The 25,147-nt window shown below is 59.9% G+C and overlaps 9 protein-coding genes across 9 annotated transcripts; 4 read left to right on the forward strand and 5 right to left on the reverse strand.

Moving 5' to 3' along the window:
* Nucleotides 1–666: 666 nt before the first annotated feature.
* HRG_06297 (subtilase family domain-containing protein) lies at nt 667–2,173 on the forward strand (the record flags this gene model as incomplete). Its single annotated transcript, XM_044864768.1, has 3 exons — nt 667–1,530; nt 1,588–1,783; nt 1,848–2,173. 3 exons carry the CDS (start codon nt 667–669, stop codon nt 2,171–2,173), a joined length of 1,386 nt encoding a protein of 461 aa, XP_044719708.1.
* A 1,605-nt stretch (nt 2,174–3,778) lies between these two features.
* HRG_06298 (squalene/phytoene synthase domain-containing protein) lies at nt 3,779–5,338 on the reverse strand (the record flags this gene model as incomplete). Its single annotated transcript, XM_044864769.1, has 4 exons — nt 3,779–3,895; nt 3,949–4,110; nt 4,166–5,219; nt 5,283–5,338. The coding sequence occupies 4 exons, from the start codon at nt 5,336–5,338 to the stop codon at nt 3,779–3,781; spliced, it is 1,389 nt and encodes a 462-aa protein (XP_044719709.1).
* A 1,355-nt stretch (nt 5,339–6,693) lies between these two features.
* On the forward strand, nt 6,694–7,660 carry HRG_06299 (rmlD substrate binding domain-containing protein; the record flags this gene model as incomplete). Its single annotated transcript, XM_044864770.1, has 2 exons — nt 6,694–7,155; nt 7,211–7,660. 2 exons carry the CDS (start codon nt 6,694–6,696, stop codon nt 7,658–7,660), a joined length of 912 nt encoding a protein of 303 aa, XP_044719710.1.
* Nucleotides 7,661–8,407: 747 nt separating this feature from the next.
* HRG_06300 (x-domain of dnaJ-containing domain-containing protein) lies at nt 8,408–10,107 on the forward strand (the record flags this gene model as incomplete). The annotated part of the gene is made up of 3 exons (XM_044864771.1): nt 8,408–8,513; nt 8,573–9,825; nt 9,916–10,107. The coding sequence occupies 3 exons, from the start codon at nt 8,408–8,410 to the stop codon at nt 10,105–10,107; spliced, it is 1,551 nt and encodes a 516-aa protein (XP_044719711.1).
* A 394-nt stretch (nt 10,108–10,501) lies between these two features.
* HRG_06301 (cytochrome b5-like heme/Steroid binding domain-containing protein) lies at nt 10,502–11,512 on the reverse strand (the record flags this gene model as incomplete). The annotated part of the gene is made up of 1 exon (XM_044864772.1): nt 10,502–11,512. The coding sequence occupies one exon, from the start codon at nt 11,510–11,512 to the stop codon at nt 10,502–10,504; it is 1,011 nt and encodes a 336-aa protein (XP_044719712.1).
* A 1,702-nt stretch (nt 11,513–13,214) lies between these two features.
* On the forward strand, nt 13,215–15,572 carry HRG_06302 (uncharacterized protein; the record flags this gene model as incomplete). Its single annotated transcript, XM_044864773.1, has 3 exons — nt 13,215–14,396; nt 14,472–14,600; nt 14,760–15,572. 3 exons carry the CDS (start codon nt 13,215–13,217, stop codon nt 15,570–15,572), a joined length of 2,124 nt encoding a protein of 707 aa, XP_044719713.1.
* A 946-nt stretch (nt 15,573–16,518) lies between these two features.
* On the reverse strand, nt 16,519–19,125 carry HRG_06303 (second BRCT domain on nijmegen syndrome breakage protein; the record flags this gene model as incomplete). Its single annotated transcript, XM_044864774.1, has 5 exons — nt 16,519–17,484; nt 17,542–18,568; nt 18,652–18,886; nt 18,954–19,013; nt 19,092–19,125. The coding sequence occupies 5 exons, from the start codon at nt 19,123–19,125 to the stop codon at nt 16,519–16,521; spliced, it is 2,322 nt and encodes a 773-aa protein (XP_044719714.1).
* A 724-nt stretch (nt 19,126–19,849) lies between these two features.
* Nucleotides 19,850–21,406, reverse strand: HRG_06304 (major facilitator superfamily domain-containing protein; the record flags this gene model as incomplete). Its single annotated transcript, XM_044864775.1, has 1 exon — nt 19,850–21,406. One exon carries the CDS (start codon nt 21,404–21,406, stop codon nt 19,850–19,852), a length of 1,557 nt encoding a protein of 518 aa, XP_044719715.1.
* A 1,244-nt stretch (nt 21,407–22,650) lies between these two features.
* Nucleotides 22,651–23,630, reverse strand: HRG_06305 (uncharacterized protein; the record flags this gene model as incomplete). Its single annotated transcript, XM_044864776.1, has 3 exons — nt 22,651–22,744; nt 22,831–23,226; nt 23,305–23,630. 3 exons carry the CDS (start codon nt 23,628–23,630, stop codon nt 22,651–22,653), a joined length of 816 nt encoding a protein of 271 aa, XP_044719716.1.
* Between the last annotated feature and the right edge of the window lie 1,517 nt (nt 23,631–25,147).

Below are 25,147 nucleotides of genomic sequence, written 5' to 3' on the forward strand. Positions count from 1 at the left end.
TGAGGGACTGTGGCTCGTCCTCCGGAATCCTTGGCTGTCCCGACCTCAAACAGTCTTGGCCCACTCGAAACCCGTTGCATCCACGATGGCTGTCACTCTCTCCCCGTCTCTTGCTCCTCTCCCGCCAAGCCTCCATATGGACCCTGTGAGCTGTGACGCCTCGCAAACCTGCCAAGCCCCCAGTCTTCTGCTTCGTCGTCTCTGGCCGCCACAGACTCCAGTATTGGCATCCATCCGTGGCTCTTCCTTGCCTGACGTCGTAACACCAAGTCGCGGCCCGCCTCCTGGACTGCCGAGATGGTGCATACAAAGGCCCGTCAGCTCCCTCTCCGCACCGCCTCTTCTTTTCCCTCGCTTCCTTTACCCGCTTTTCGGCTTCTTTTCGTTCCGCCATTTTTAGCTCAGCAGCGTGGGGGCCCGCCCTGTTCCTTTGACAGGGCATCCACCTCCAACAAGCAGTCGACGTCCACCGAATCCCCAGCACTCTTCTCTTGCCCCGGCTTCTTCGAGGCATAAGGTGCTGTTCTGCTGCGGTATTCGGGTCCCGCCGACATTTGTTGCTGCTCATCTATCTCTTTTAATGTGGCTCCTGGCATAACACTTTCTTCACTCTTTAAACCAGATACAGCTCACCGCTCGGCTGGTTCCGAGCTAACATAATTCACCATGGCGCCGTCTCTTTCTTCCCTGCTCCTCGCGCTGCTTCCGCTGGTCTCTGGCCTACCGGACCCATCGCCAGCCACCGTCAACGTCAGCAACCCCAACAGCACGACCAAGATGGACGGCAGCTGGATAGTCGTCTGGAAGCAGGAAGCCGATGATAAGACCATTGCAGCTCGCCAAGCCGAGTTCTCCGCCACCCTGAGGAAGCGCAGCCTCAGCAAGCGAGACGGCGCGCCCATGAAGTCCACGGACCACGCCATAGGGGACTTTCGCGCCACGTCCTGTGACACAGATGCCAAGACCATGAATCTCATGATCTCTGAGGCTGCCGACCAAGTCGAATTCGTCGAGGCCAACCAAAGGATCACCATGTTCCAGACTGAGGAAAAGGAGGCCAAGCCTCCCAATGTCAACCTCACAGCGCTGCAAGAAGCCAGCGCAAGGGATAAAGGGCCCAAAGGAGCTGGCACTGTCGTCTACATCATGGACACGGGCGTCAACGTCAATCACACGGTCTTCGGGGGCCGGGCCGAAATGGTCGGAAACTTTGTCGCCAACGAGCCCAACCAGGACCTTAACGGCCACGGCACCCACTGCGCGGGCTCAGCAGCGGGCCTCGGGACCGGCGTCGCTCCCGAAGCCCTGATCAGGGGCGTCAAGATCCTCAACCAGGCGGGAGCCGGCGGTGGCAACAGCATCCTCGATGGTTTTGAGGCCGCCTGCAAGGACGTAAAGAACAACCGGTTTCAGGGGAAGTGCGTCGTCAGCATGTCGCTCGGCACGGAAGAATCCGACGCGATCAATAGAGCCGCCGTGCAAATGACCAAATGCGGCTGCGCCGTCGTCGTGGCTGCGGGCAACGAAGACGTACGTTGGCGGCTCTTTCCTTGATCGAATGGCTGAAACTGACTGCTTTGCGTACAGAGAGATGCATCGGCCGTGTCTCCGGCCTCGTCCAGGGGCGTCATCACGGTCGGCGCCACGGACGTGCGGACGAACAAACTCGCCGCCTTCACCAACAGAGGCCCGGACGTCGACATCAGCGTTAATGGCGTCAACGTCATCAGTTCCGACGCAAAAAATGAAACCGGCCTCAAAGACCTGACCGGAACCAGCATGTGTGAGTTTTGCCCGAGCCCCATGGAGGCAGCTGGAGCCAAGCAGAAGCTGACACTGCGTCGTAGCCGCTCCCCAAGTTGCCGGCAAAGCACTCGAGGTCTTGAGCACTGGCAAAATCAAATGCAGCACCGACTGCACCGACGTCGTCAGGGAGGCTCTACAGAATCAAGCTAGACAAGAAAAGCCTATCACAGAGGAGCCAGGCGCTCTCAAAACTACCCCACTCCAGCTCAACACCACAGGGGAAGTGCCCGTGGATTTCAAAGGCCCTACCGCCATCGGCGCCGGCGGTCGAAAGGGTGGCGCCAGCCAGGGTGGCAATGGCCTTGGTGAAGAGAGTGCTGGCAAGGTGAGGAAGGGAGACAAGGGAGACAAGGGCGGTGCCGCTTGATTCATTCAAACCACGAGTAAGTTGGGATGGAGCAGGTGTGCGAAGAAAGGATGAGGGGACGAAATGCATACCAAAGTATTCAAGGACATATATTGATTAGAAGCAAAACTCAAAAGGGTCGACCATTGACCAAGAAATCAAAAGATAGCCAAGTAAGCAGCATCACACCGTGCCTTGACTGCCTTCCATGAGAGAGCACATCGAAGCGGATTCCATGCCCACCCGCGCCACTGGGCCCGGCAATCTTCGCTATTCCCACCGGAGAAGCGTTCTGTCCAGCGCAAACCCCCCACCGGAGCCTTGTCTTTTCGTTATGCCGAAGCCTCGGGCCGTCCGTGGTGACTCGTAGTTCGCATGAATATGTTGAGCTACGCTCAGCCAAGGGCCCTGACCTTGGCGGCTCTTCGCAAACAGGTAGGGCAGCTTGGCGGAGTATCTGGTTTCAGGCGCGCCCCTTCCCCATGCTTCCCACCACAGCGTCGGAAAGGGACAAACACGACTCTCAAGCCGTAGGCGTAGCGGCTCAGGGAAGACAACTCCTCTTCGGGAGAGCTTGAAGTTGGCTCTGGTAGAGAGGGTGGCGTTCTATATACCAGCTTCGCATAGCATTCCAAGACCAGAGACAGCGTCGTCCGGCCATGGTGCACGACGTCGTCTAGTGCCCGCTCGTGTCTCGGCTCATCCCTACCCTCCCCTTGCGGCTCCCTCCCGTGTGGGTCCTTTTAGAGACGGGAGACGTCAGGCCCCACAAGCTACGGTTTCACTCTTGGTCCACCGTGTGCCCAGCCTTTCGAGTCGAATGCGGTTTTGTGAGACTGGGCAGACGTGCACCCGCGCTAGGGGGGAGATGATGTGACCTTTTAATATATATATATCCACAAACCCTAGATCGTCTCCTACTCCGCGGGCGTAGAAGAGTAAGGGGCCGCCATGACCGAGATTAGCATCAACTAATGGAGCAACTCCTTTTGAAGAATACGCCTAAAGTGAATGCTCCAACGTGACAGCACAAAAGCCAGAGAACCTGGCAAAGCTCAGCCCGTTTCATCGAGCTAGACACTAGCATTATTCGGCTTGAGCAAGAGTCATTCATGGCCCTGCCATCACCACCTGCACCAATCACGCTGTACGTAGGGGAGAGTGGGAGATCGGGATACACATCCGCCCAGCAAGAGCCTCGGAGTGTGTTCGCTCGCCAACGAAGCAACGGCCCGGCGGTTCAAGTCCAGGGCCGATATCTCGCGCCGTGCCGCCCGGTCGGGCTAAGCCAAGAGCCATGTGAGGTTTGATTTCAGCACTTCTTCGGCACAACCGCTGTCATGGAAGGACGGGATTGCAATTTGACATCCGTGCTGGGCGAGTCCCGACAACGAGAGCTCACATCTGCGTTTTCCACGAGACTGGACAGGCCACCGCCCAAGAGAAAAGGCAAAGTTTGGCTGGTAATAAATCTCCTAGTATTATCAAAGGGTAAGTAGCGGGGCCCAGCAAAATATGAACAACTCCCGGATACGGCCCCGTCAAGGTATCGGAAGGTACTGTGTACGTCAAGAGGCATCGCCAATCGAGGAGCAAAACGGCCGAATACAAGACCACATGGTCGCACTATAGCTCGTCGCGTCTGGTGTTATTGAGGTTCTGGTTGGTAAAGAGCGTTTTCGTGAACCTGATAACATCCGACACGATGGGGAACCGAGCACCCATGAACCAGGCCATTCCAATCTGAAAGGAGTCAGCGATTGCGACCTCGATGGCCGTCTCATGGGTTTGCTCACCATGATGCTAGAGACAAAGAGCAAACAGAGCGTGACAATACCAAAAAGGACCAGGGTCTCGCCGGGATCCATCGTAGGCTCTTTCTTTTGTCTTTGGGCGTTCTCAACGGCGAGATTCTTGGGGTTTTGCCGGGGGTAGAGCGTCTCGATGAACTGCTCAATCTGCACACAATGTCAGCACGGTTGCTCTGGACTCTTAAGAGATGGCGGTACATACCTTGGCGCAGCGCACGCTTATGGCCAAGTAATTGGGGTCCCGGGGGTCGTTCTTTGCTTGTATCCGCCGGATATACTTCCGGAAGATCTCGCAAACAAGGAAAAGATTCTGAGTCGACTCGAACATGATCTGGCAGGCGTCTCCTTTGGTAATCTTGATATTTCGTTGCAAGACGGTTGGATTCCGGAACACGAGCTCGAGAGTGGCAATGGCCATGGTCTGCGGGATAGCAACAAAGTTGAAGACGCTCTGCTCCCGGATACCTGCCATATAAAAGAGGCATTCTTCCACATGGCCCAACGCATTGAGAATCATTTCCGAGACGCAGTGGATGGCTTGATCGCGATGCTGGGGGTCAAACAGATGTTCCCACTGGTCCACATGTTTGCTCCAGATCTCCTTGGGGTACCAGCGCCTCCCATCCCGCCAGTCCTCGTGGAGGTCGCGGATGATGTTGGTCTTTTGCAGTAACTGGCCCATGGACTCGGTCAGGGTCGGACGCTCCAGCAGCTTGGGGTTGGCGAGCTCCGATGTGACGAACAGCCGGGTCAGCCCCTCGCCGACGAGGCCGGCGACATAATGGCAGTAGAGCTCGTAATCCTCGACAGACTGGACGCCGTTCTGGATCATGTCTGCGTTTTGCGCGTAGTCGGCCATGCCGTTGCCCATCTTCTCCGCAATGTCAATGATGATGTCGGCGTATGCTTTTTTTATCCGCTTCATTTCCGTGACGACGACGTCATACTTTTCAAGCAGCTCTCTGTCCTTTTCCTGGCTCTCGTGGAATTGCCAACCGTCAATGAGCATAGTCTTGTGGAAATTTTGCAGCAAGGGAACTTTTTTCTCGATGGGGATGGTCATGTCATCCTCGATGGTGTCGAGGCCTCGTAAGACAAGGTAAAAGAGGGTGACGGGAACGAGAAGCTCGGGATTGAGCTCTTGAATGACGGCCGCAAAGCTGCGGCTCGTCAGGTTGAGAAAGCGGAAGCATTCTTGAAGGGTCTCGGTCTCAGACGTCGTGTCTCGTCTGTGTACGGGGTTGTGCCAGACCTTCCTGCGACAGGCGTTAGCATGGCGACGCGAAGTCGGGAGGTGCGGAACATGAGGGACCACATACCACTGAATGATTGACCGCAACTGGTTCGGGTGAAGGAGATAGTAGAGGGCTCCCATGGTCAGTAGCCAGCCCGACGCGAGGTTGACGAGTGGAAAGGGGGAAAAGGGGGAAAGGGGGAGGACGAGACTGGGGGAAATGCCCAACCGTTGTTGCACAGGAGGGTTCAGCCGAGTATCCACATGGATCAGAGCCCCAAGTCACACCCTAAGGGAACGTGGCTGCGGAAAATGAGGGCTGGATGTCTTGCGTGTAGGTGTATGGCGTCGTCAATCATGGTGGTTGGTGGCAGCGACGCGATGGATGTTTGGCGTGTGGGAAAAATTCATCAACTGAGCAGCTGGCGCCAGAACACGCACAGCCCAACTCAAGAAACTTGGTGTATTTCCCAGGTACCTTCAAGTACCTGGCACTGCCTGGAAAGTAGAAGCACTTTCCCCTAAGGGGTTCCCGCACAGCCTCCTCCTCTTCGACAGTGAGTGCTTTTGGAAGGGACAGAAAGGGGGAGAGAGATCTTCCCATTCAGCGTCGCAGCCACATGCAAGGAGAATGAGGCATGAAACTTGCGGTTGCATGCTAGCACGCTGCACATCCTGCACGAGTCCGCTGCTAAGTTACGGCCAGCACCTCATGTGCAAATGGTGAGGCAGTTGGGGTTTTGGGTACAGCTACTTGGAGGCATGACCCCCAGGCACCTCAGGCTACCTCGGAGTACAAGCCCAGCTTACGGTGGCTTGATTGGCACGGGCATTCGTTTACCCGAGGGTGAGCATTGCCACTGCGGTAGGTAAGGTACTTATCTGTACTTATGTACTCCGTACTGTAATCACCTTAAGGTAGGTACCTACTTCATGTACAAAAATCGTCTACAGTACATGCGGTTGGTGAAGATTGACGACCCTTGAGATCCGAAGCACCGATATGGGCACAGCGTCTCTGAATCTCCACACCGTTGTGGCAACTTCACTCGGGACAGGAGACCCAGGGCAGGTAGAATGCGACGGTTCTTGTGGACTGCATTTGGGCGGCCAAGACTCTCAACCGGCCCCTACACCTACAAAGGTGTCGTCGCAGCTTCCGGACTCGCCGATAGAGAATAACAGAATGCGCATGGCTATTGGGAACTTGAAAGCGAATAGCATATTTTGGAATTTCTTTGGGCTCCGCAGTACCAGCATCTTGGCGGTGAAGCGACCCCATTGCTCTGGGCAGGCGCGTGTCCCACAGTAGCTTCCGAGGAGGAGAGACGTCCAGCCTGGGCAGGTGGAAGGACGCGCAATGCCTTTTCAGAGGCTGTTCCTTCAGATGCCTTCTACTTCTTGCTGGCGAAGCCGATAGTCTGGCAAATCCATCTCAACACCACCAGCCCCGTCCCTCTTGGAGCCGGGACACTCGCGTATACACAGTCGTCAGCATGACTGGGTCGAACGGGACCAAAAACGGGCACGGCAATCCTCTCCGCTTCCTCGTCTGGGGCCAAGAGGGCTGGATTGCCGGCAAGCTCATGATTCTCCTCCAGGGCCAGGGCAGGGACGTGCAGGCCACCGCGGTCCGCATGGAGAATCGCGAGGCAGTTATCCAAGAACTCGCCAGAGTCAAGCCGACACACGTCCTCAACGCGGCTGGATGCACCGGCAAGCCCAACGTTGACTGGTGTGAGGACAACAAGGAGGAAACGGTGCGGTCCAATGTCATCGGGACGCTCAACCTGACCGACTGCTGCTTCCAGGCCGGGGTTCACTGCACCGTCCTTGCCACGGGATGCCTCTATCACTACGACGACGCCCATCCTGTTGGTGGCCCCGGGTTCACAGAGGACGACGAGCCCAACTTCCGTGGCAGCTTCTACTCCCTGACCAAGGGCTGCCTCGAGACAGTGAGTCGATGTCGAGGCGCCAACCCTCGTGTCAGTTTCATGACCTATGTTGCAGGTCATGAGGCACTACGGCAACTGCCTCATCCTTCGCCTTCGCATGCCCGTGGGCGACGACCTCCATCAACGCAGCTTTGTCACCAAGATTGCGGCCTACGAGCGCATAGTCGACATACCAAACAGCCACACTATTCTCCATGATCTCCTTCCCGCCGCCTTACTCCTGGCGGAGCACAAGGAGGTCGGCGTGTACAACTTCACGAACCCCGGCACCATCTCTCACAACCAGGTTCTTGATCTCTTCCAGGAGATTGTGCGTCCGGGCTTGACTTACAAGAACTTTGGCGTGGAAGAGCAGGCCAAAATTCTCAAGGCAGGACGCAGCAACTGTGAGCTGGATTCGACAAAGCTGGTCGCCAAGCTCAGGGAACTCGGCTTCGAAGTGGCTGAGATAGGTGACGCCTACAGGCAGTGTTTCAAGAGGATGAAGGCCGCTGGGCTTGAATGAGGCCTACCGTCTTGTCGCACCACATCCAGCGATGGTGTAGGGGGGTTTTGCTGCGATCGACTCGCTTGCTTGTGATGGGCTATTTTATGGGCAGATGACAGTTGTGCCTGAGATGTTTATTGACTGTGCTTTGAAGACACCAGTGTCATGCTTGTGTGTCGCCATTCTGCTGATGATGAGTTGCACATGGAAGGTCAATCGGTAGATGACCATGGGCCAAATCCAGTGCACTTGGAGGTTGTCTTCCCAATGAGAAGGAAACAGGAACAAAACACAGGCTGTATCCACGTCGCATCAGGGCATCATTATTAGTGAATACTCTTCTGACTTGTTCGGGCAAGTGCACGCACTCTAGGGTAGCTCGCGATCTCGGTGATCGCCGGTCCTGGAGAGCACAATCGCCACCGGAATCGAAACTCGTTTGGGCCGGCTCAAGCCATATTTGTTGTGCGACGCAAGGAAAACGAAGATGCTTTGAGTGCGGCGACAGATGCAGGCGGCCGAGAAGTGACACGCATAGGCAAAAGTTGGAAGGTCGAGGACGAAAATTTCCGCCATGCACTGCCCCGCCATTACGTAGCGGTCGGCGTTGTTCATTACTAGCTAATATTACATGTGTCTGCTGCCCATTCTTGACCCCGTTCTCGCAAACACTGCGCGACACCGACAGACCTCATCCTCCCTCCACTCAACGACGCTTCCCCGACCAAGCCATAGCCGGCCGTTTACACTTCCGCCCTGCCCAAGATGGTCGTGGACACGGCCTACTACGACACGCTGGGCGTCCAGCCAACGGCCACGGAACTCGAGATCAAGAAGGCCTACCGCAAGCTGGCCATTGTCCACCACCCAGGTTTGTCGCGTCCACTCCTTCGCCTGGCCGCTGCTGACGTGCCATCCCCCAACGCCCAGACAAGAACCCAAACGACTCGACGGCGCATGAAAAGTTCCAGGCCATCGGCGAAGCCTACCAGGTCCTTTCAGACACCGACTTACGCAAGGCCTACGACAAGTATGGCAAGGACCATGCCAAGCCCCAGGAGGGATTCGCCGATCCCGCTGAGTTTTTCACCTCCATTTTCGGCGGCGAGGCCTTTATCGACTGGATCGGCGAAATCAGCCTAATGAAGGACCTGACGGCCACCATGGACATAACCATGCAGGAAGAGGCGGAACAGGAGGCGCAAGACGAGCCCGATCTCTTGGCAGCGGATGAGGCCAAGAAGAAGAGCTCAACCGAGCAAAAGACGGGCCGGGACAGCGCCGACGGCGCGGCGGTGCCACCACCAGTGCCTCCTCGGCAACCAGCGCCACCTGTCGTTGTTATTGACCAAGAAAAGCCCACCACGCCCGCCGGCGGCTCGGGCACCGCCGGCTCGGCTGTGCCTCCCCACCGATCAAACGCAGCCTCCCCGACGCCGTCCTCCAACTCGCGAACCAAGACACAGATTCCCCTCCGCCCTGCACTCACCGACAAGTCGCACGACGACATCTTAGTCGATAGCTTCGAAGAGGCTCTGAAGCAAAAGGACAAGAAAAAGGGCGGGCTGACCAAGGAGCAGCGCGAGCAGCTCGCCGCGTTCGAAAAGGAGCGGGCCCGCATACGCAAGGAGCGCGTCGAGAGCCTCGCCCGCAAGCTGCTCGACCGCATTAGCGTCTGGACAGAGACGGACAAGGGCGCCGACGTGACCGAGGCATTCCGGGAAAAAATGCGCCTCGAGGTGGAGAACCTCAAGATGGAGTCGTTTGGCATCGACATACTCCACGCCATCGGCCAGACGTACGTCTCCAAGGCCTCGTCGCTGCTGCGCAGCCAAAAGTTTCTCGGCATCGGCGGCTTCTTCAGCCGTCTGCGCGACAAGGGCACGCTGGTTAAGGACACGTGGAACACCATCAGCAGCGCCATTGACGCGCAGCAGACAATGGAGGACATGGCCAAGATGGAGGAGAAGGGTGGCGACGACTGGACGGACGAGAAGCGTGTCGAGTACGAGCGCCGCGTCACGGGCAAGATCCTGACGGCGGCGTGGCGGGGCAGCAAGTTTGAGATTCAGAGTGTGCTGCGCGAGGTGTGCGACAGCGTGCTCAATGACAAAAAGGTCTCGCTGTCGAAGCGGTTAGAACGCGCGCAGGCTCTCGTCCTCGTTGGCGACATCTTTATCAAGGTTCGTACTCTGGGTCACCAAGCGGTTCAGCCCTTCCCAGCCCTTCCCTTTCCTTTGTTTCAGTGCCTGGGCTAACGTCTACGTTAACAGGCTGAGCGCTCTCCCGAGGAAGAGGGCGACTATCTCGTCTTCGAACAGCTCGTCGCCGAGGCCGCCATCAAGAAGGACAAGGACGAGGAGAAACGCAAGAAGGACAAGAAGGGGCGGGACACGGCCGCCCACCATCAACGCACCTCGGCCGAAGCGGCGGCGGCGGATGCGCCAAACGTGCCCAAGTCATAGGCATGCTGGGTCCAATGACAACGGTTCGCGGTCGCTGGATGCGAGGGTGAGGGCCACAAGGCGAGGGTGCATGCAGTGGAACGGGCAAGCGATTACACTTTGTTGTTGGTGGTTGTTTTACGGTGGCACTGGATTACGTGGACCTCTCCATACACTTGCCTGTTTGTTTGGTGGTTTTGCAGTTACGAGACGGGGCTGCGTCTCAGCGACTGGATTGACTAGAGTTGATTGCGATACAAGCTAATCTTTCTCGGGGTATCTCTACTCTGGTTGCTGTGTCTATACATGGGAATTCGAGGTGTACAATGGAACAGGAGCATCAAGGACTACTTGCGCCCGAGCCCACTCCAATCCTCTCTGCCTGGGCTCCGGTGGCCCATACCGCCGGGCCCGTCTAATCCATCTTGTCCATTTCGCTCTCCGCCGCCGAGTCGCCTACCGGCTCGTCCACCAGCAAGCCGATCAAGCAAGCCGCCAGCATAGTCTCGTAGTTGACCCAAGGATGCACTTCGCCAAACAGCTTGGTGCCATCGCGGCCGGCACCGCGCATCAACTCTGGAACACCGCCAGGATGAAACTGTGCGTAGGGGGTGATGTTGTAGACCTTGCCATTGATGGCCATCCACGCATCCTTGCCCTTGCGGCCCGTCTGCCTTTTCAGCATCGACGGCGGCACGCGCAGGTAGGGCATTTCGCGACCCACGCCGCGCAGGTCGGCGCTGCCCCCCGAGATGCGCGCCCAGTCGAGGGGCGAGTGGCCCGGGGCGAGGGTGACCTTGCGGTGCGGCTTCTGCGGCTTGGACGAGTGCGTTGGCGGAGGGGCGAGGCCGCCGGAGGGGGCTAGGGGCGAGGAGCCACGGTTGGGGATGGGGCCGCGGGCGGCGCGTTGTGGGGAGTTCGCGGCTGGGAATTGCGCGAGGGTCGGGACGCGGACGGGTAAGGGGGGAGGCATCACGGAGGCGGCGGTTGCGCTTGGCTTTGAGGGGCGAGGCGCCGATGACTCGTCGGAGAGGGAGAAGGTCGGGATAGGGTCGGGGTCCGGCTGAGATGCTGAGGCCTTGGGGGTTGTTTCGGGGCTGTCGGGCACGTCGATGGTCGGTGGTTGGATGATGGGTGGAGGAGGCATGGCTGCTCTGTCGTCGCGAAGCCGGTCAGATGAGGACGACTCTTCCGGCCTACCGGAAGACGACGGCAGCGCAGACGGGCCATCATCGGGTAAGCAGCCTGGGCCTGGTATCCTGAGCGCCGTGTCGGCATCGTCGTCGCGCCGCTTCGTCGGACCCGGAGCGGCAACGGGTGCCCGGAGGCCGAGCCAGCGGGAGAGCATGGGGGACAGCCAAGCGGGCAGGCGGACAATGATGTAGACTACCGAGGCGAGGATGAGGGAGACGCCCACGATGCCCATTGTCGCGCGGTGCAGGGCCGCCTTGGGGAGGTGGAGCGCGAGGGGACGAGGTGATGGTCAGAAAGGCCGTTGATTGAAAATCAAGGGTCCTTGCGTCATGGCCAAGTCGGGCATGTGACTGGCCGCTCGGCACAATGCGGAGTCTCGGAGCCTAGAAAGTATCTATACCTGCAAGCGTGTCTTCCAGGCGCTTGCAGTAGCGCGCGCTGCGGGGTCCATGGACGTACCGAGGACCTTGCTTGTCCGGGCTGCGCAACGGTGGAGCGTCCCGGGAGCCGCCTGTGGTTGACCGCCTCGATTATGCTTTGGAGGAAGAGGGACAAGTCGAAAAGGTTCAAGGTTTACATCAAGCGTCGGATGAAATGAATATGCCTGGTTACCTGGGTGTTGAAGGAAAAGCCAAGACATGCCATCGTCGGCCTTTGCCGATCATGAATTTTTTTTTTTTGGCTGCTGTTTTTGGTTGTTGAGTCTTGTTAGTGCAAATGCAAGCATCGGCCAAGCACGCAGATATACTTGGTACTTTGTCGCGACGCCCGCTCCCGGGTCGAGGCCGCAATCACGGACCAGCGCCAAGAGATGCCCAGAAGGCACGTACCGTACAATACCGTACAGAGTTACTATTCCTTTCTTTTCCCTGGCCAGGATGAGAAGCGATAAAACGCCAACATGCACAAGCACGATGCATGAAAGGGCGCACGGCAAAGGGATCGGCAGCGGGGGCGAGTGCAATGGAGGAACAAAAGGTGGGAGAGCCATGGTCCGGCCGCCCCCCCCGGCCTGATCCTCCGAGAGCGGAACGCGGGTGACAGGGTCTTGAAGCGCGGTTTTTTTCGTTTCTTTTTTAAAAGTCGGGGCATTGAGGGAGGGGGAGGGAGGGGGCGGGACAAGTCCGCATGAAAGTAAACAATGACCGGGAGATGAAGCCGTCGTCTGTAAACAAATCCCCCAGGGGTGGTATGCGGCTACGCACCAGCGCCCCTCCATACCGGCCTGGAAACAAGGCCAGGATATGAGTCGCCGTGGGGACGTCCGAGTTGGCAGCACCTCGGAGTGGTGGACCGTCGGTGGATGGATGATGGATGATGAGGGGACGAGGACGGACGGATGGATTCTTCCAGGGTTGGTTGATTACCGCCGCGATGGATATTGGCAGACTTGATGATGCACGCACACATACAAATACATGTTCATGCCCCATTGGGTTCGTTTATGCAGCCTGCCGTTCTCCTCCCCCTCGTCTGGCCCGGCTTGCCGCTATCGATTGGATGCCTGCTCTCTTGTCGTCGCTGGGTGGATGGATGCCGCCACATGCTCTTTTTTTTTCCGACGCTGCCGCCCAGGTCACGAGTAGGTACCCAAGCATCGGTTGATACCCAGCGACTGACACACCGGAGAGACTGCCAAGAGACTGAGTGAGCATTGTCGTCGTTCAGGTATGCGAGCCTCTGTGCTACGGAGGGCCCGGTAACCGGCAGTGTTCAGTTCTAGGCTAATCAGTGGGGCCCAGGGCACCTCTCGGTCCTCTTAGCGGCCTGCGCGTTCTTTTTAGGTGTTGCGGGTGTTTTGGCCCCCCCCGCCACCACCACTGGAAGTCGGACAGTCCAGGGCGAAAGGTACCTGCAGTCACTGCCTGGTGGGCTTGTTGGGCTTGGGTGGTGGCGCGGGCGTGGCCTGACGTTGGACCAAGAAACCCGCTGAAATGCCCACGCCCCCCTCCTTCGGGGCCTCGGCCGACTCACCACCACGGCGACCGCTGCTGCTCCCGTGCCAAACGGCAGCGAGGGAGATGCGTCGCTTCAACACGTCGTCGTCGTCGTCGTTGTCCAGCAGCTCTCCCAAGACCGCTTCCGCCGCCGCCGCCGCCGCCGCATCGCAGCCGCCTCCTCTGCCTCCTCCGTCCCAGGCCAACAGCCGCCATCGACCTGCCATTTCCATCCGCCGCCCCTTTCCCGCGCCCCGTCCAGACACCACAACCACCACCACCACCACCACCACCGCCCGACGGCCGCCCCCGAGACCCCCCTTTGCCGCCGCCCACCACCAAACCTTCCAATCCAAGACGGGGCCAAGACCGCCGGCCAAGACACCGTCGTCACCCTCTTCGTCTTCGAATCGTCGCCCGCCGCTGCGTCTCAAGGATCGCAACCAACAGCAAAATGCTCCCCTTCTGACGTCCTCCACCCTCGCCAGCGCCGCCAAAATGCCCGTCGGCGACAGACCCCGACAGCCCCAGCTCAGCGCTGCCGCCGCCCGATCCGCCAAACGCGGCCCTCTGACCCCCAAGATTGCCGCAAAGGGCCCTCCCTCGACCGCTTCCATCCCGCCGCCTAGGAGGCCGCAGACCATCCACCACCCGCGCGACGACGCTCCGACCCCCGTCTCCGGCCACGTCACTCGCCCCGGTGCCCGCCAGGGCCGCGTCGACAGCCTCAGCTCCGCGCCTATCGGTCCCGCGAACCACTACCACCCCGAACGACTGGCGTACGACGCTTGGGACAATGCCGGCGCCATGTCGGGCGTCGGGGGGACGCCTGGCTCGGCCAGCGGCGTCTCCAGGCAGGCGGGGGACTCGCCCGGCGAGCAGCAGAGCGACGGCCACAAGTTCTTCTACGCAAGCGACGCAAGGGCCATTCAGAGGCCCCTTTCCGTCCCTCAGAAGCCCGTGGCCTTCTTCTACGCAAACGGCGCCTCCGCCGAGGCCAAGCGAACCACGAGCCCGCCCTTGAACCAACCCTTTACCCCTGTCCTCCCCCCGACCCAGGAGCCCGTGGCCACCAAGTTCTTTTACGCCAACGGCACCCCCGACCCCCCCCCCTCAAAACACGCCCTGGCCACATCGGCGTCGGCGTCGGCCCTTTCGACGAGCTCAAGACTACCTCTTGTCCGTCCTGGAACGAGCAGCTCGGCCGCGGCTTTTACTGCCCCGGCCACCCAACGCCCAATGTCACCCATCAAGACGACATGCCCACCGACGAGCCAGCCTCTGAGCGCCAACCCCCTACTACCCACGTCTCCCAAACAACCGCTTTCGTTACAATCGTCACCCGCACTCGCACCGGTCCCGCATTCATCTGGCAAGAGGAGGGTGAGCATCGACACGGCCCCGAAGCTCATCAGACAGGGGCACTCGAGGACGGGAAGTGCCTCGGCCTCGGCCGTCGATGTACCCATGACATCCCGGTTTGCCGCCTCGCCCAGCCTGTCTCAGCCGGCCTCCCCCCCACAAAGCCCGGGGCTGTCGCAGCCAGCGATGACCATGGCTTCTCTCATCCAAGCCGCCGAGGAGTGGAAAGAGCGAGACACGGAAAGGGACGGAGACGCCCAGCCCGAGCTCTCGCAAAGTCCCACGAAGTCGTCGCACGCGGGGGAGCTCGTCAGCGAGCTCGTTGCCAACGCGCGACGAGAGCGCAAGGTCCAGGACCTCGAGATTACCAACGCCTCCCTCGAGGCCATCAACAGGACCCTCGAGAGGCAGCTGCGCAAGCAGACCATTGAGTTGCGCAGATACCGCCGTATGTCCAGGGCAGGGCACATCTCGCTCGCCTCTGCGGCGTCGAGCCGAGTGCCGTCGGCGGCCCTCCCGGACGTTGCAATAGATCTCTCGGGCGTGGACGAGGGGGAGGAAGCGACGGAAGACGAACAAGACGAGTACCCGGACTCGTTCGACGAATCCGATTTTTCCAGCAACGAGTCGCTGTCGGCCGACGCCTCGTCGTCGCCAAACGACAAGCTCGCGGCGCGGCGCAAGCGCGACGAGCGGCGCCTCCAGCTCGACCTGACCAAGCACCAGGAGCTGCTCGTCGACAGCCAAAAGATGAACCAAAGCCTCAAGCGGTGCCTCGACTGGACCGAGGTGCTCATCAAGGAGGGCCAGAAGGCGCTCGCGTACCAAGTGCGCGTGTCCGACGTGGAGTTTGGCGGGCGCGTCCTAGCGCCGCTCGACGAGGACGATGAGGCCGATATGGACGACGACGACGGGCCCAGCCTGGGGCCCCCGCGGACCAAGGGATCGCAAGACCGAGATAGTGGCGTCGAGCTTCCCGGGGACGGCGGCTAGCGTCTCTGATCTTTTGCGTTGTTGGCCCGTGGCAGCCAGGATACTCGCCGCTTGCTGGTGACGATTATTTGCCGCCCGTCCAGGCACCGCTTCTCCCGATCCCATCTTCTCTCATCTTGCTTTCTCAGCATTCTCATCCGCTCTCTCGCTTCTCACTCCTCCTTTGTCGACATATAATACACAAGATCATTCACCAAGCATCAGCGCGGCAGGACCATACCGGAAACGGTCGCATCTCGGAGTCTACGGCGCGATTTCGGGACTAGACTTGGGCCAGCATCGAGCGCCTTGCTTCTCCATGCCTTGTTTTTATTTTACCTGTTTCTCGCGCAACAACTGGCGCGGAAGCGCAGAGACGGTTGCGCCCGGCGTTTTCTCTTCTTGCCTTCGTTTCCATTACTTTTCATTCTCGGGGCGGGACGTTCCCCTCTGCTTATACCTTGATGAGCTTAAGCCTCGTCCATGTCCTCAAACGGGGGGGGCACTCATCATGACTTTTGGGCGGCGAAGCGCGCAGCGTTTCTTTTCTTCCACATCTTGTTACACTTGCATCATACGCCCTCTCCCCTCCTTTTCCTTTGTCACTTGCATGTGTGTGTGGCCTTTGCACAGTAGATAGAGATATCCAGATACCCACGTCCGGCGGAGAAGAAGAGAGAGCCCCGGCGACGGAGGAATTGGCGGCGATGGAGGCAAGGCAGCGGTTATTTTTGCCACGAGGGGCGAGGGGCGAGCGCCGACGCGGATTTTGCACGAGGCCATGTACCGTGAGATAAGAAGGCTGTACTTGCGCAAGGCGGAGGGGACACACAATGGGCCCCGTGTGAATAGCAGAGTCGTCTTGCAGAAGACAAATACATCATCTACTGAGTGACGGGACGAACCCGTCTCAAGACGAGGGAGGCCAGACAGGGGGGATATGGCAGGGCAACAGAGGTCCCAGACCCTATCTTCTCCGCCCAAACCTAAACTTGAGCTCATCGCCGCTATCGTCGCTGTCCGTCATCTCGGTCCTCCGCGGCGCCGTCCGGGGCCTCTTGCCGCGGGGCTCCGGCGCAGGCTCCGGCGCGGCGCGCTTCCCCCGCCCCTGGCTTGTTTGCCGCGAGGACTGGCTGACCGTGCCGCCCCGCCGCGACTGCGTCGCGCTCACGCCCCGACTGCCCGTGCCGATGCGCCTAGAGCTCGCAGCTGCGCCGTCGGCGTCGGCGCCGCTTGCTTCCGCGTCGCTGGAATCCGACACGACCAAGGCCGTGCTGCGGGTGCGCGACGCCGGCGGCGGCGGCGGCGGAGCCTCGACGGGCGTGTCCTGGTCGGGTGGGCGGGACGGGGCCGACTTGATGCGGGCGCTGCCCTCGTCCTCGAGCCAGTAGTTGTCGCCCACGCCAAACTCCTTGTTCTTGACCTGCGTCAGGGGCACAATGACCCTCGCGGGCTGCCGGCCCGCCGCCTCGCCCCTGCGCCGGAACTTCTTGAAGTTCTTGACGCCGTTCCATTTTGGGTCCCACCGGCCGTCGGCAATGTCCTGCTCGCGCGTGCGCGCGGCCCCGCCCGGCGTGCGCACCTCCATCTCCTCGACGATGTTGAGGCGCCGAATCTCGGCGAGGTCGACGTCGGCGGGCAGCTGGGCGAGGTCTTCCCTCTCGGCCCGGGCACGCGCCTCCTCCTCCTCGCGGTGAAGCGCGGCCATGGCCAAGACATCAATCTCCTTCGCTTTCCGCTTGGTCTGTGCTTTGGCGGCCACCGAGGGACTGGGCGACGCGGCCCCCGGGGACGGCGATGCAAAGGCACCGGCGTGCTCAAGCCGCTGCCGTTTGAACCGCGCAACCGCAGGGGCCATGCCTTGCATCAAATCGTCCTCGAGCAGAGATGCTGCCCTTCTCCGTGAGAGCCCTGCATCCATGGCTTGCTGAGACTGAGACGCGCCGGCTTCTTGCGAGACGAACATGCCGCCTTCATCTCCCCCTTGCACTGGATGCTCAGGCTCCGGGAGCTCGGCTGGGGGCGGCTCGTCCATGTCGACATCGACATCATCATCGAAGCCCGCAAACCGCCTCTTGACGGGTCGCCGTTTTGTGCCTCGCTTGATGGCTGGCTGCTGCTCAAGGTCGTCCTGAGGCTCTTCTTGGGGGTGGGGTGCTTCGCCTTCATTGGGACCAGGGTCTGTTCGCGCGGCCTCGTTCGCAGCTGATCCTGTCATCGGCGGGCCAGACACCGACTGAGACTCGACCTCGAGTGGTCGACGCAGCTTACTCGCGTCATTGGTGAGGATGGCCTCGAGAAACTCATTCTGTTCAATGGGCCGGTGGTCGAGTCGCAGCGACACAGCGGTGAGGAAGTTGGTGTACCAGCCGACCAAGTCTCCCTTGCCTGGCAAATAACGCACCAGAACTACCCCCTTCCCTTCGCTGCCGTCTTCGAAGCGGCCGAGTCCCTTTTCCCCCGCCACCTCTTTCACATATCGCACAAAGTCTTCGACGAGCTCCTCGCCGGGAGTGATTGTGTGGAGCATGGCCTTTCCGTAGCCGTTGGTGATGGGGGCTAGGAGGTTGTTGTACTGGGTCTTGTCATAGAAGATGAATGTGTAACCGTCGAAAACATCCTTCCGATTGAGGTCAGGGGCGTAGATTTCGTCGGGATGCTGGACGGGCTCGCCACCTCGAGGTGGCAAGTGCTTCATGGGGTCCGGCCAGCTCAGCGAGAAGTGATCCTCCAAGGGGCTGGGTTCTGCGCCGTCGGCGGCGCCTGGAGGCCCCGCGGCCTGAGCAATGGCATCGAGAAAAGTTTCGGTTACGACAAACTTTCCGTTGATGAGAGCCTGGAGGCCCTTGGCAGTGTTCCTCTTCTTGGAGACGACATGGGTGGTATGCCCGATGTGATAGTCGGTTGAAAGTTTGATGTCGAGATTCTCGAAGCGCTCTTGCAGGGACGTGAGCGGCTCCGTTTGGAGCTCTTTGTTGGTGAAGGAAAAGGTCAAGACGACGGGGAACCATTTTATGCTATAAGTCAATTAGCGGCCGCCTGAGACATGGGAAAAGGAAACAGATAAGCTAGAGAGGGGAACCGGCGGAAGAGGTCGTACTAAAACTTGCTCGGGCACTTCCCCATCGTCATCTCCACCTCGGGGCCGTCGACGACATATTTGCTGCCCTTGATCTTCTGGCCATTAACAACGGTCCCTATCTTGGTCGCCAGGTCCTCGATTGTCAGCCTGGAGCGGCTGGAAAGGCGGCGTGCGTGGTCGGCCACAACATTGTCGACGGTAATGGTCAGGTGCTTGCGCGAGATGGTGTTGTGGGAGACGGCGAGTTGGCCAGCTAAGCAGACGTGAATCAGCATGCGTGTGTCGAGCGCGTCTTTGGGGGTCGGACGGAGGGTTCTCACGCTCTGCTGCAGTCCTGCCAAAGAGGTATGTCTTGCCCGGACGCAGCCAAAGCTGTCGTCCTGCGTGATGGTTAGCAGCGTAGCTTACAGACGATGCACGGGGGAACCAAAGCCGAGGTTATGGAAAGGGGGATTTGCCTTGGAATATCTCTTCATTTTCCAGGAGCCACATGTTGACAGCTCGGCGTCGTCAGAAGAAACCACTCCACGACTCGGGGACCCGCCTGGCGCGCCCGATGTTGTGGCCGAGTCCTGGAGCTGGACGGTGTCAAGCCTATGCGTGACGTGACGTGACGTTGGCGGCGTCGTCAACCTTTTGCGGGGCTGCAGAAACGCGTCTCGACGCCAGGTCACGTGCAGAACTCGCGCGAGGTGATTACTCATTGAGCCGCAATTCAAGGCTGACTTCAACCTCACTTTCATCGAGGCGGACTACTGGTATGTCGCCGGCAGACTCTGTTGCGTGAATCATATGCTAAACAGTTCGTCGCAGCCTTTTCAGTCATTCTTTGAGGCGCAGCACGGCCACCGGAATAGCCATCTCCGTCAATGACTTGCTTTACCGCCCGAGAGCGTCTGATGGCCTAGATCCAGGTTTGCTACAAGATGACTTTTACGGAACTTTGCTCGTCTACCAGGACCAATCCTCGGGGATCAGAGGCCATCGACGCACGAGATTCAACTTCATAAACGCTTACGATCAGGCCGCGCACAGGAACAACCTACAGGACCATCAAACACCAGCCGGGCCTGGGCCCAGTCATTCCTTGCAAGATCTCTTTTTATTCATGTATCCAACATGTCATGGCTGCTGACGGACTCACCCATGGCAAGGCGTACGTGAGAGGGGTATCAAGAATGATGGAAAGAAAAGGGGTTGACGGCGACCGAGACTACTACACCTTGTTCACCTTCAGGCAGTCGGCAAGCATCGTCTTGCGCCCCGACTTGCGGCTTTTGGCGTTGAAATCTTCGTTGCTTTCCGCCTTGGCGGCATCAATGTGCTCGGGTGCCTCGTCGGTCAGCCGCGCCATCTCGCGCACCTGACCAATCTTCCACCCCCGCAAGACGACGAGACAGAGAGCCGCTGAGACAAACATGAAGCCGGTGAAAAGCTGGGTGCCCAGGTAGCCGCCGGTGCCGGCAACGATCTGCAGGGCAATTGGCTCGCTGAAGAGGCAGGGCAGCAGGATGGTGAGCCAGATGAGGCCGAGGGCCGAGGGCACGCGCCGCAGCCCCACAACCTCGGCGGTGACGGGGCCGATGGAGGTCCAAAAGGTGCCGGCGACGCAGCCACAGACGATGGCGAAGAAGACGAGCACGCCGTACGAGTCGGCGTTGATCCAGATGGCGAGGGAGAAGAGGCCGGCGAGAAAGGTGGTCAAGGCCGACATGTTGATGCGGCCGGTGCGGTCGCTGAAGTAGCCGACAAAGGGCCTGCCGACGGCCTGGCCCAGGTTGAAGAAGGCGCTGACGAGGGCGGCCTGGGAGGCGCCGAGACCGATCTGGTTGGCGTAGTTGGCCAGGCTGAAGATGAGGACGACGTAGCCGAGCATGCTGAACCAGCCAAAGGCAAGGAGCAGGAGAAACTCGGGCCTGCGAAAGAGGGCCGTGTCAAAGGCAAGCTGGCTCGAGCCGATGATGCTGTTGCGGTCGCGCAGCAGGAGCGTGCAGACGACGTTGACGACGAGGGCGAGGATGCCGAGGATGCGAAAGGCCCATGCGAGGCCGAGGTTACGGATCATGGCGCCGGCGGCCAGCGAGTAGAGCAGGCCGCCGAGGCCGGAGCCGCATGCCGAGATGCCGTTGGCAAGGGAGCGGCGGGTGCTGAACCACTGGGGCACGATGCCCACAGAGGGGATGAACAGGAAGCCCATGCCGATGCCGAAGAGGACGCCCTGGGTGAGGAAGAGGTGCCAGATGCGGCTGGCGAAGCTTGCGCAAACCAGGCTGGCTGCCTCAAGGACGGCGCCGGCCAGCATGGTGGGCTTTGTGCCGATCTCGCGGACGCAGACGGTGGCGACGGGGGAGACGAGCAGCGCGCAGCTGACGCTGAGGGAGCCGACAAAGGCGTAGTCGAGGGCCGAGGCGCCGGGGAAGGCGTCGTTGGCGAGGTAATGGGCGAGGAAGACGCCGTAGCTCGAGTTGAGGCCCCACGTGTGCGCGTTGACGGTGGCGACGCACGCCGTGCACACCCAGCCGTAGCCGCCATCCGGGGGCGGCGGCGGGCCGGCCGGCTCGGGGTCCCCCGGACTGCTTCCCGTCGAGAAGGTAGAGGAGGAGGAGGGAGACGACGTTGGTAGTCCGGCGTCGATGCCCTTTTCTGTCTCGGCGAGGATGCCCCTCCGACCCGCGGCGTCGCCGGAGCTGTTGCGGTCGACGGTGACGGATACCGGCTCGGGGTCCGGGGCAACACGGCCCGGGCTGCTGGGTTTCTCTCCGTCCGGCTCCATGCTGCCTCGCCCGTCTCTTTGCCTGACGTCCCGCGGCCTGGCCGGAATCTTTCGGTGAGTTTTGCTGGAGCTAGTAGTGGACAACGGAAAGTAGACGAGGAGAGGAAGGGGGGGACGGGGACGGGAGAGGCGGATAGTCCAAAACACAACGATGCGGAAGCAACCTCAACTTCTCAGCATCACTCATGAAAAAAAAAGGAAAAGGAAAAAAGAGACGGCCCTTCGAAGTGCAGATGCAGTAGAAAGACCCTAAATTATAGCCGAGTGAATAATCATCCTGGACGGATCGCCCCCCCCCCCCAAGCCCACACATCCGTGACTCGCTAGCCGTCCGAGCACCGCGGAGCAAGACGGGAATGAGCATGGGAATAGCAGTCGATCCAGCACTAACTTAAAACAGGGTCAGCAGCGGCAGCCGGTGGTCCCCTGGCGGCTGAAGAAATGGGCGGCCCAACCATCCCTCCGGCGGCCGGAGTTGGGCGAGCCGCGGCCGGCGAGAGAAAGTGGCGGCGCACGCAGTTGAGAGCCCGCCGGGCCTGCTGCGTCCTGTCTCGCGCCGTCTTTCCCATTCACGGGTTTGCGCCTCTGCTCTGCAGCGGGACACACGTCCAAGCCCAGCGCCGCCTCCTGCTCGTGTATGACATTTCCATTGTGAAAAAGCCAAAGGCAAAAGGGCTGAGGCATCGGGGATACGCCGCTGGAGGGTGGCAATGCGACTCCCCCTCCTCCCCACCCGACCTTTACTGTACGAATGCGGAGTCCGAGACTCGGCCAAAGTACGTAAAGAAAGGCCTTTTTGTCGTCATGCGCGGGACCCCCAATGCCGATTCGTTTTTTTCTTCCCCCGCCAATAAAAGCCTCTTCTTCGACCTGTTGGTGCAGATATCAACGTCGCCCTCGTGCTGAACCAATGGCATCTCGGCAAATGGTGGCCGGACGTCTCCGCCTTGTACGAAGTAGAGGCAATTTCTTCATCCAAAGCTGGCCTGTTGGCGTATTATATATGTAAGGTGATATAGCAAGCATGGGCGCGTGACGCCAAGGCGCTCCACTCGAGGCCGTCGTGGGCATCGCTCAGGCCGGTAGTTTTCTCCAATCCGCTTCCCTCCCTCTCTCCAAATCCCCAGGTATCATGGTCCGTCCCGTGTCCTCATAACCGCCAAAACCCAAAGCACAAACGCCCTTCTGCTTCCCTCTCTTCTTCATTTATACATGTATCGGGGGATAAATGGCAGCCGCGGCTCCTAAGCCTGGGCGCGCTCGCTCTTGACGCCGCGCAGCTCCCGGCCCTTGTCGGACCAGGGGAAGTGGAAGACGGGGACCTGGAAGAAGGAGTTGCTGTGGAACAGCAGAGTTAGCGTGGGTGCTCGCATGGTCCGGGACTGTGCGGCTCGAGGCCGTGGCGACAGAAATGGAGGGCTTACCTGCTGTCTTGGATACCGGCCAGGGCATTGTACCAGGCCAAAAAGGCAGCCAGAAAGCCAAAGAAGCCGCCCGTCTTCTGCAGGGCGAGGCCGGCCGTCTTGTTGCCCATGTCGAGGGCGTACTGCTCGGTGGCGAGGAAGAGAAAGGCCAGGTCGAGGGTGAAGAAGAGGAGGAAGAACATGACGGTGGAGCGGAGGGTGCAGAGCAGCAGCAGGGTGGTGAAGATGAACCAGCCGGTGAGGAAAAAGCCGACGGGGCTGTAGACGTTGCCGCCGTAGGGCCCACTGGCGGCCGTGATGCCCCAGTTGGGGGTGAGGAGGATGGCGTACGAGATCCAGAAGCCGCCGTACGACGAGAGGGCCGTGGCACCAAACGTGTTGCCGCAAGCAATCTCCCTGGGGTGGTGGCGGTGGTGTGAGCGACGACGACGACGACGACGGTGAGCGGCGAGGAGAGAGGATGGGGGAGCTTACCACATGCCGGCGAGCAGCTGGACGAGACCGCCGTAGGCAAAGGCCAGGGGCACGACAATGTTGGGGGCCGAGACGTCGCGGGCGTGCATGTTGATGGCGGACAGGACAAAGGTGGTGAGGGCAAAGGCGCAGAGGCCGAGGGGCGCCGGGTTGGCGAGCTTGCGGTGCTCGTAGGGCCGCCACAGGCCGGGGTTGAGGGTGCCGGCGTCGGCCTGGGCGAAGCCGGAGTTCATGTGCGAGTAGTCGTGGTGGTGATGGCGGTGGATGTTGCCGTTGCCCTCCTTTTCCAAGGAGGAGGGCGTGAAGGAGGCGGCTTCGGCGGCCATTGCGAGGAGTGAGAGTGTGCGGGTGGGTGTTGTTTGCGAGTGGGAGCTGCGCCGGCAGGAGGGGAGCTCGGCTCTCTCTCTCTGTCTCTCTCTGCCTCTCTCTCTGTCTCTCTCTCTGGATGCCCGGGGGGTGAGGGCGGTGTTGATGGGCGAGTGTGTATGCGTGTGTGTACTACTAACTGGGTGTAAGTGAGAGGAGGAGTGGAGAAGAAGGAGAAGACGAGAGAGCCATGCGGGGAGAAGTGGGAGGGACCGGGGGATTATAAAGTAAAGATGGACAACAAAAAGCCGACAAGAAGAAGAGGACGAGGAAAAGAGGCAGATGAAGCGGGCGAGCAAGAGGAGGGAGGGTCGCATGGGATCGGGGAACCGTGTAAGACCAGAGAGAGACGCGGGCATGGCCATGGGGTAGTAGGTAATACAGGCGTTCTGGGGCGGGCATGTACCGGGATGGTGCGTATTTGTGAACAAGACGGGGGTACGAGGGGACCGGGGCCCTGTCGGTACCGGGCCGGGATGTACCACGTCTCGACATGTTTAGGGTTGTCGGTACTGTCTGTACACGGAGCCCGGAGCGGCAGGGACCGGCGACGGCCATGTGCACAGCCGGAATGCCTACCAGCATGTACCCGGCACGTACAGCCAGTACATGGCACACATGCCCTAGGGCTCCAGCTTACAGTGGAATCATATTGTAAGTAGTACTAAGTTACAGCGGAAGCTTAATTAAAGCAGTTCAGTCAAGTCAGTCAATCGGTGCACAGCCAGCCAACCCGCCCAAGCCTGCTGCCGGCAGAAAATGTCCCTCCCCCTTTTCCCCCCCTCGCTACTGGAAAGAGAGAGAGAGAAAGAGAGAGGAGGAGGACGGGCGCCTGGCACGGAGATGAGCGCAGGAAACTTGCAGCAGGACGGGCGTCTCGGCGGTGGTCCCATCGATGCAAGTCAAAAGTGCGCAGCGAGGGCCGGGGTACCTTTGAGGTACCGCGGTAATGGGGAGGCGAAGGCTGTTGGTTGTAGATATATAATAGGTAGTACCTACTACTACCTAAGTAATAGTCAATGCTTGAGAACAGGCCCACTGGATTGCCGAGAGGGCGGGCGGGCTGGAGTAGTAATTACAGTTGTGTTGTCGAAGTTTGCGTTACAGGCTCGTTGATGAAAGAAGAGCAAGAGGGAATAGTAAGTTGCCAATCAGACTACGCAAGGGAAAATAAAGTGCAGTGAAAATAAAAAAAGAATCGACTTGTGTGTCTCAATCCCCGGGTCCCCAGACTTTTCTCAGCCGCCGCCAATCGAGGTCCGGCCGAGGAGACTGACGGCCTGTCCCCGGGCGCAGGTACTGCGATGCGGGCTCCTTTTACAGGGGCCTCGTCCACTGCGCTCCCTCTCACTCTGCCCAGCCCGGCCACCGCTGCATGGAACAGTGGTCGCAGGTGGTATTAGCGCCGCGTGCCTACGGTAGGTACATTCCGGTACATGCGGCGCTGCACCTGCGCCGAGCCAGGTATGTAATACCT

Source organism: Hirsutella rhossiliensis (genome assembly GCF_020360975.1).
Source record: "Hirsutella rhossiliensis strain HR02 chromosome Unknown scaffold00006, whole genome shotgun sequence".
In the NCBI taxonomy this organism is placed as follows: Eukaryota; Fungi; Ascomycota; class Sordariomycetes; order Hypocreales; family Ophiocordycipitaceae; genus Hirsutella; species Hirsutella rhossiliensis.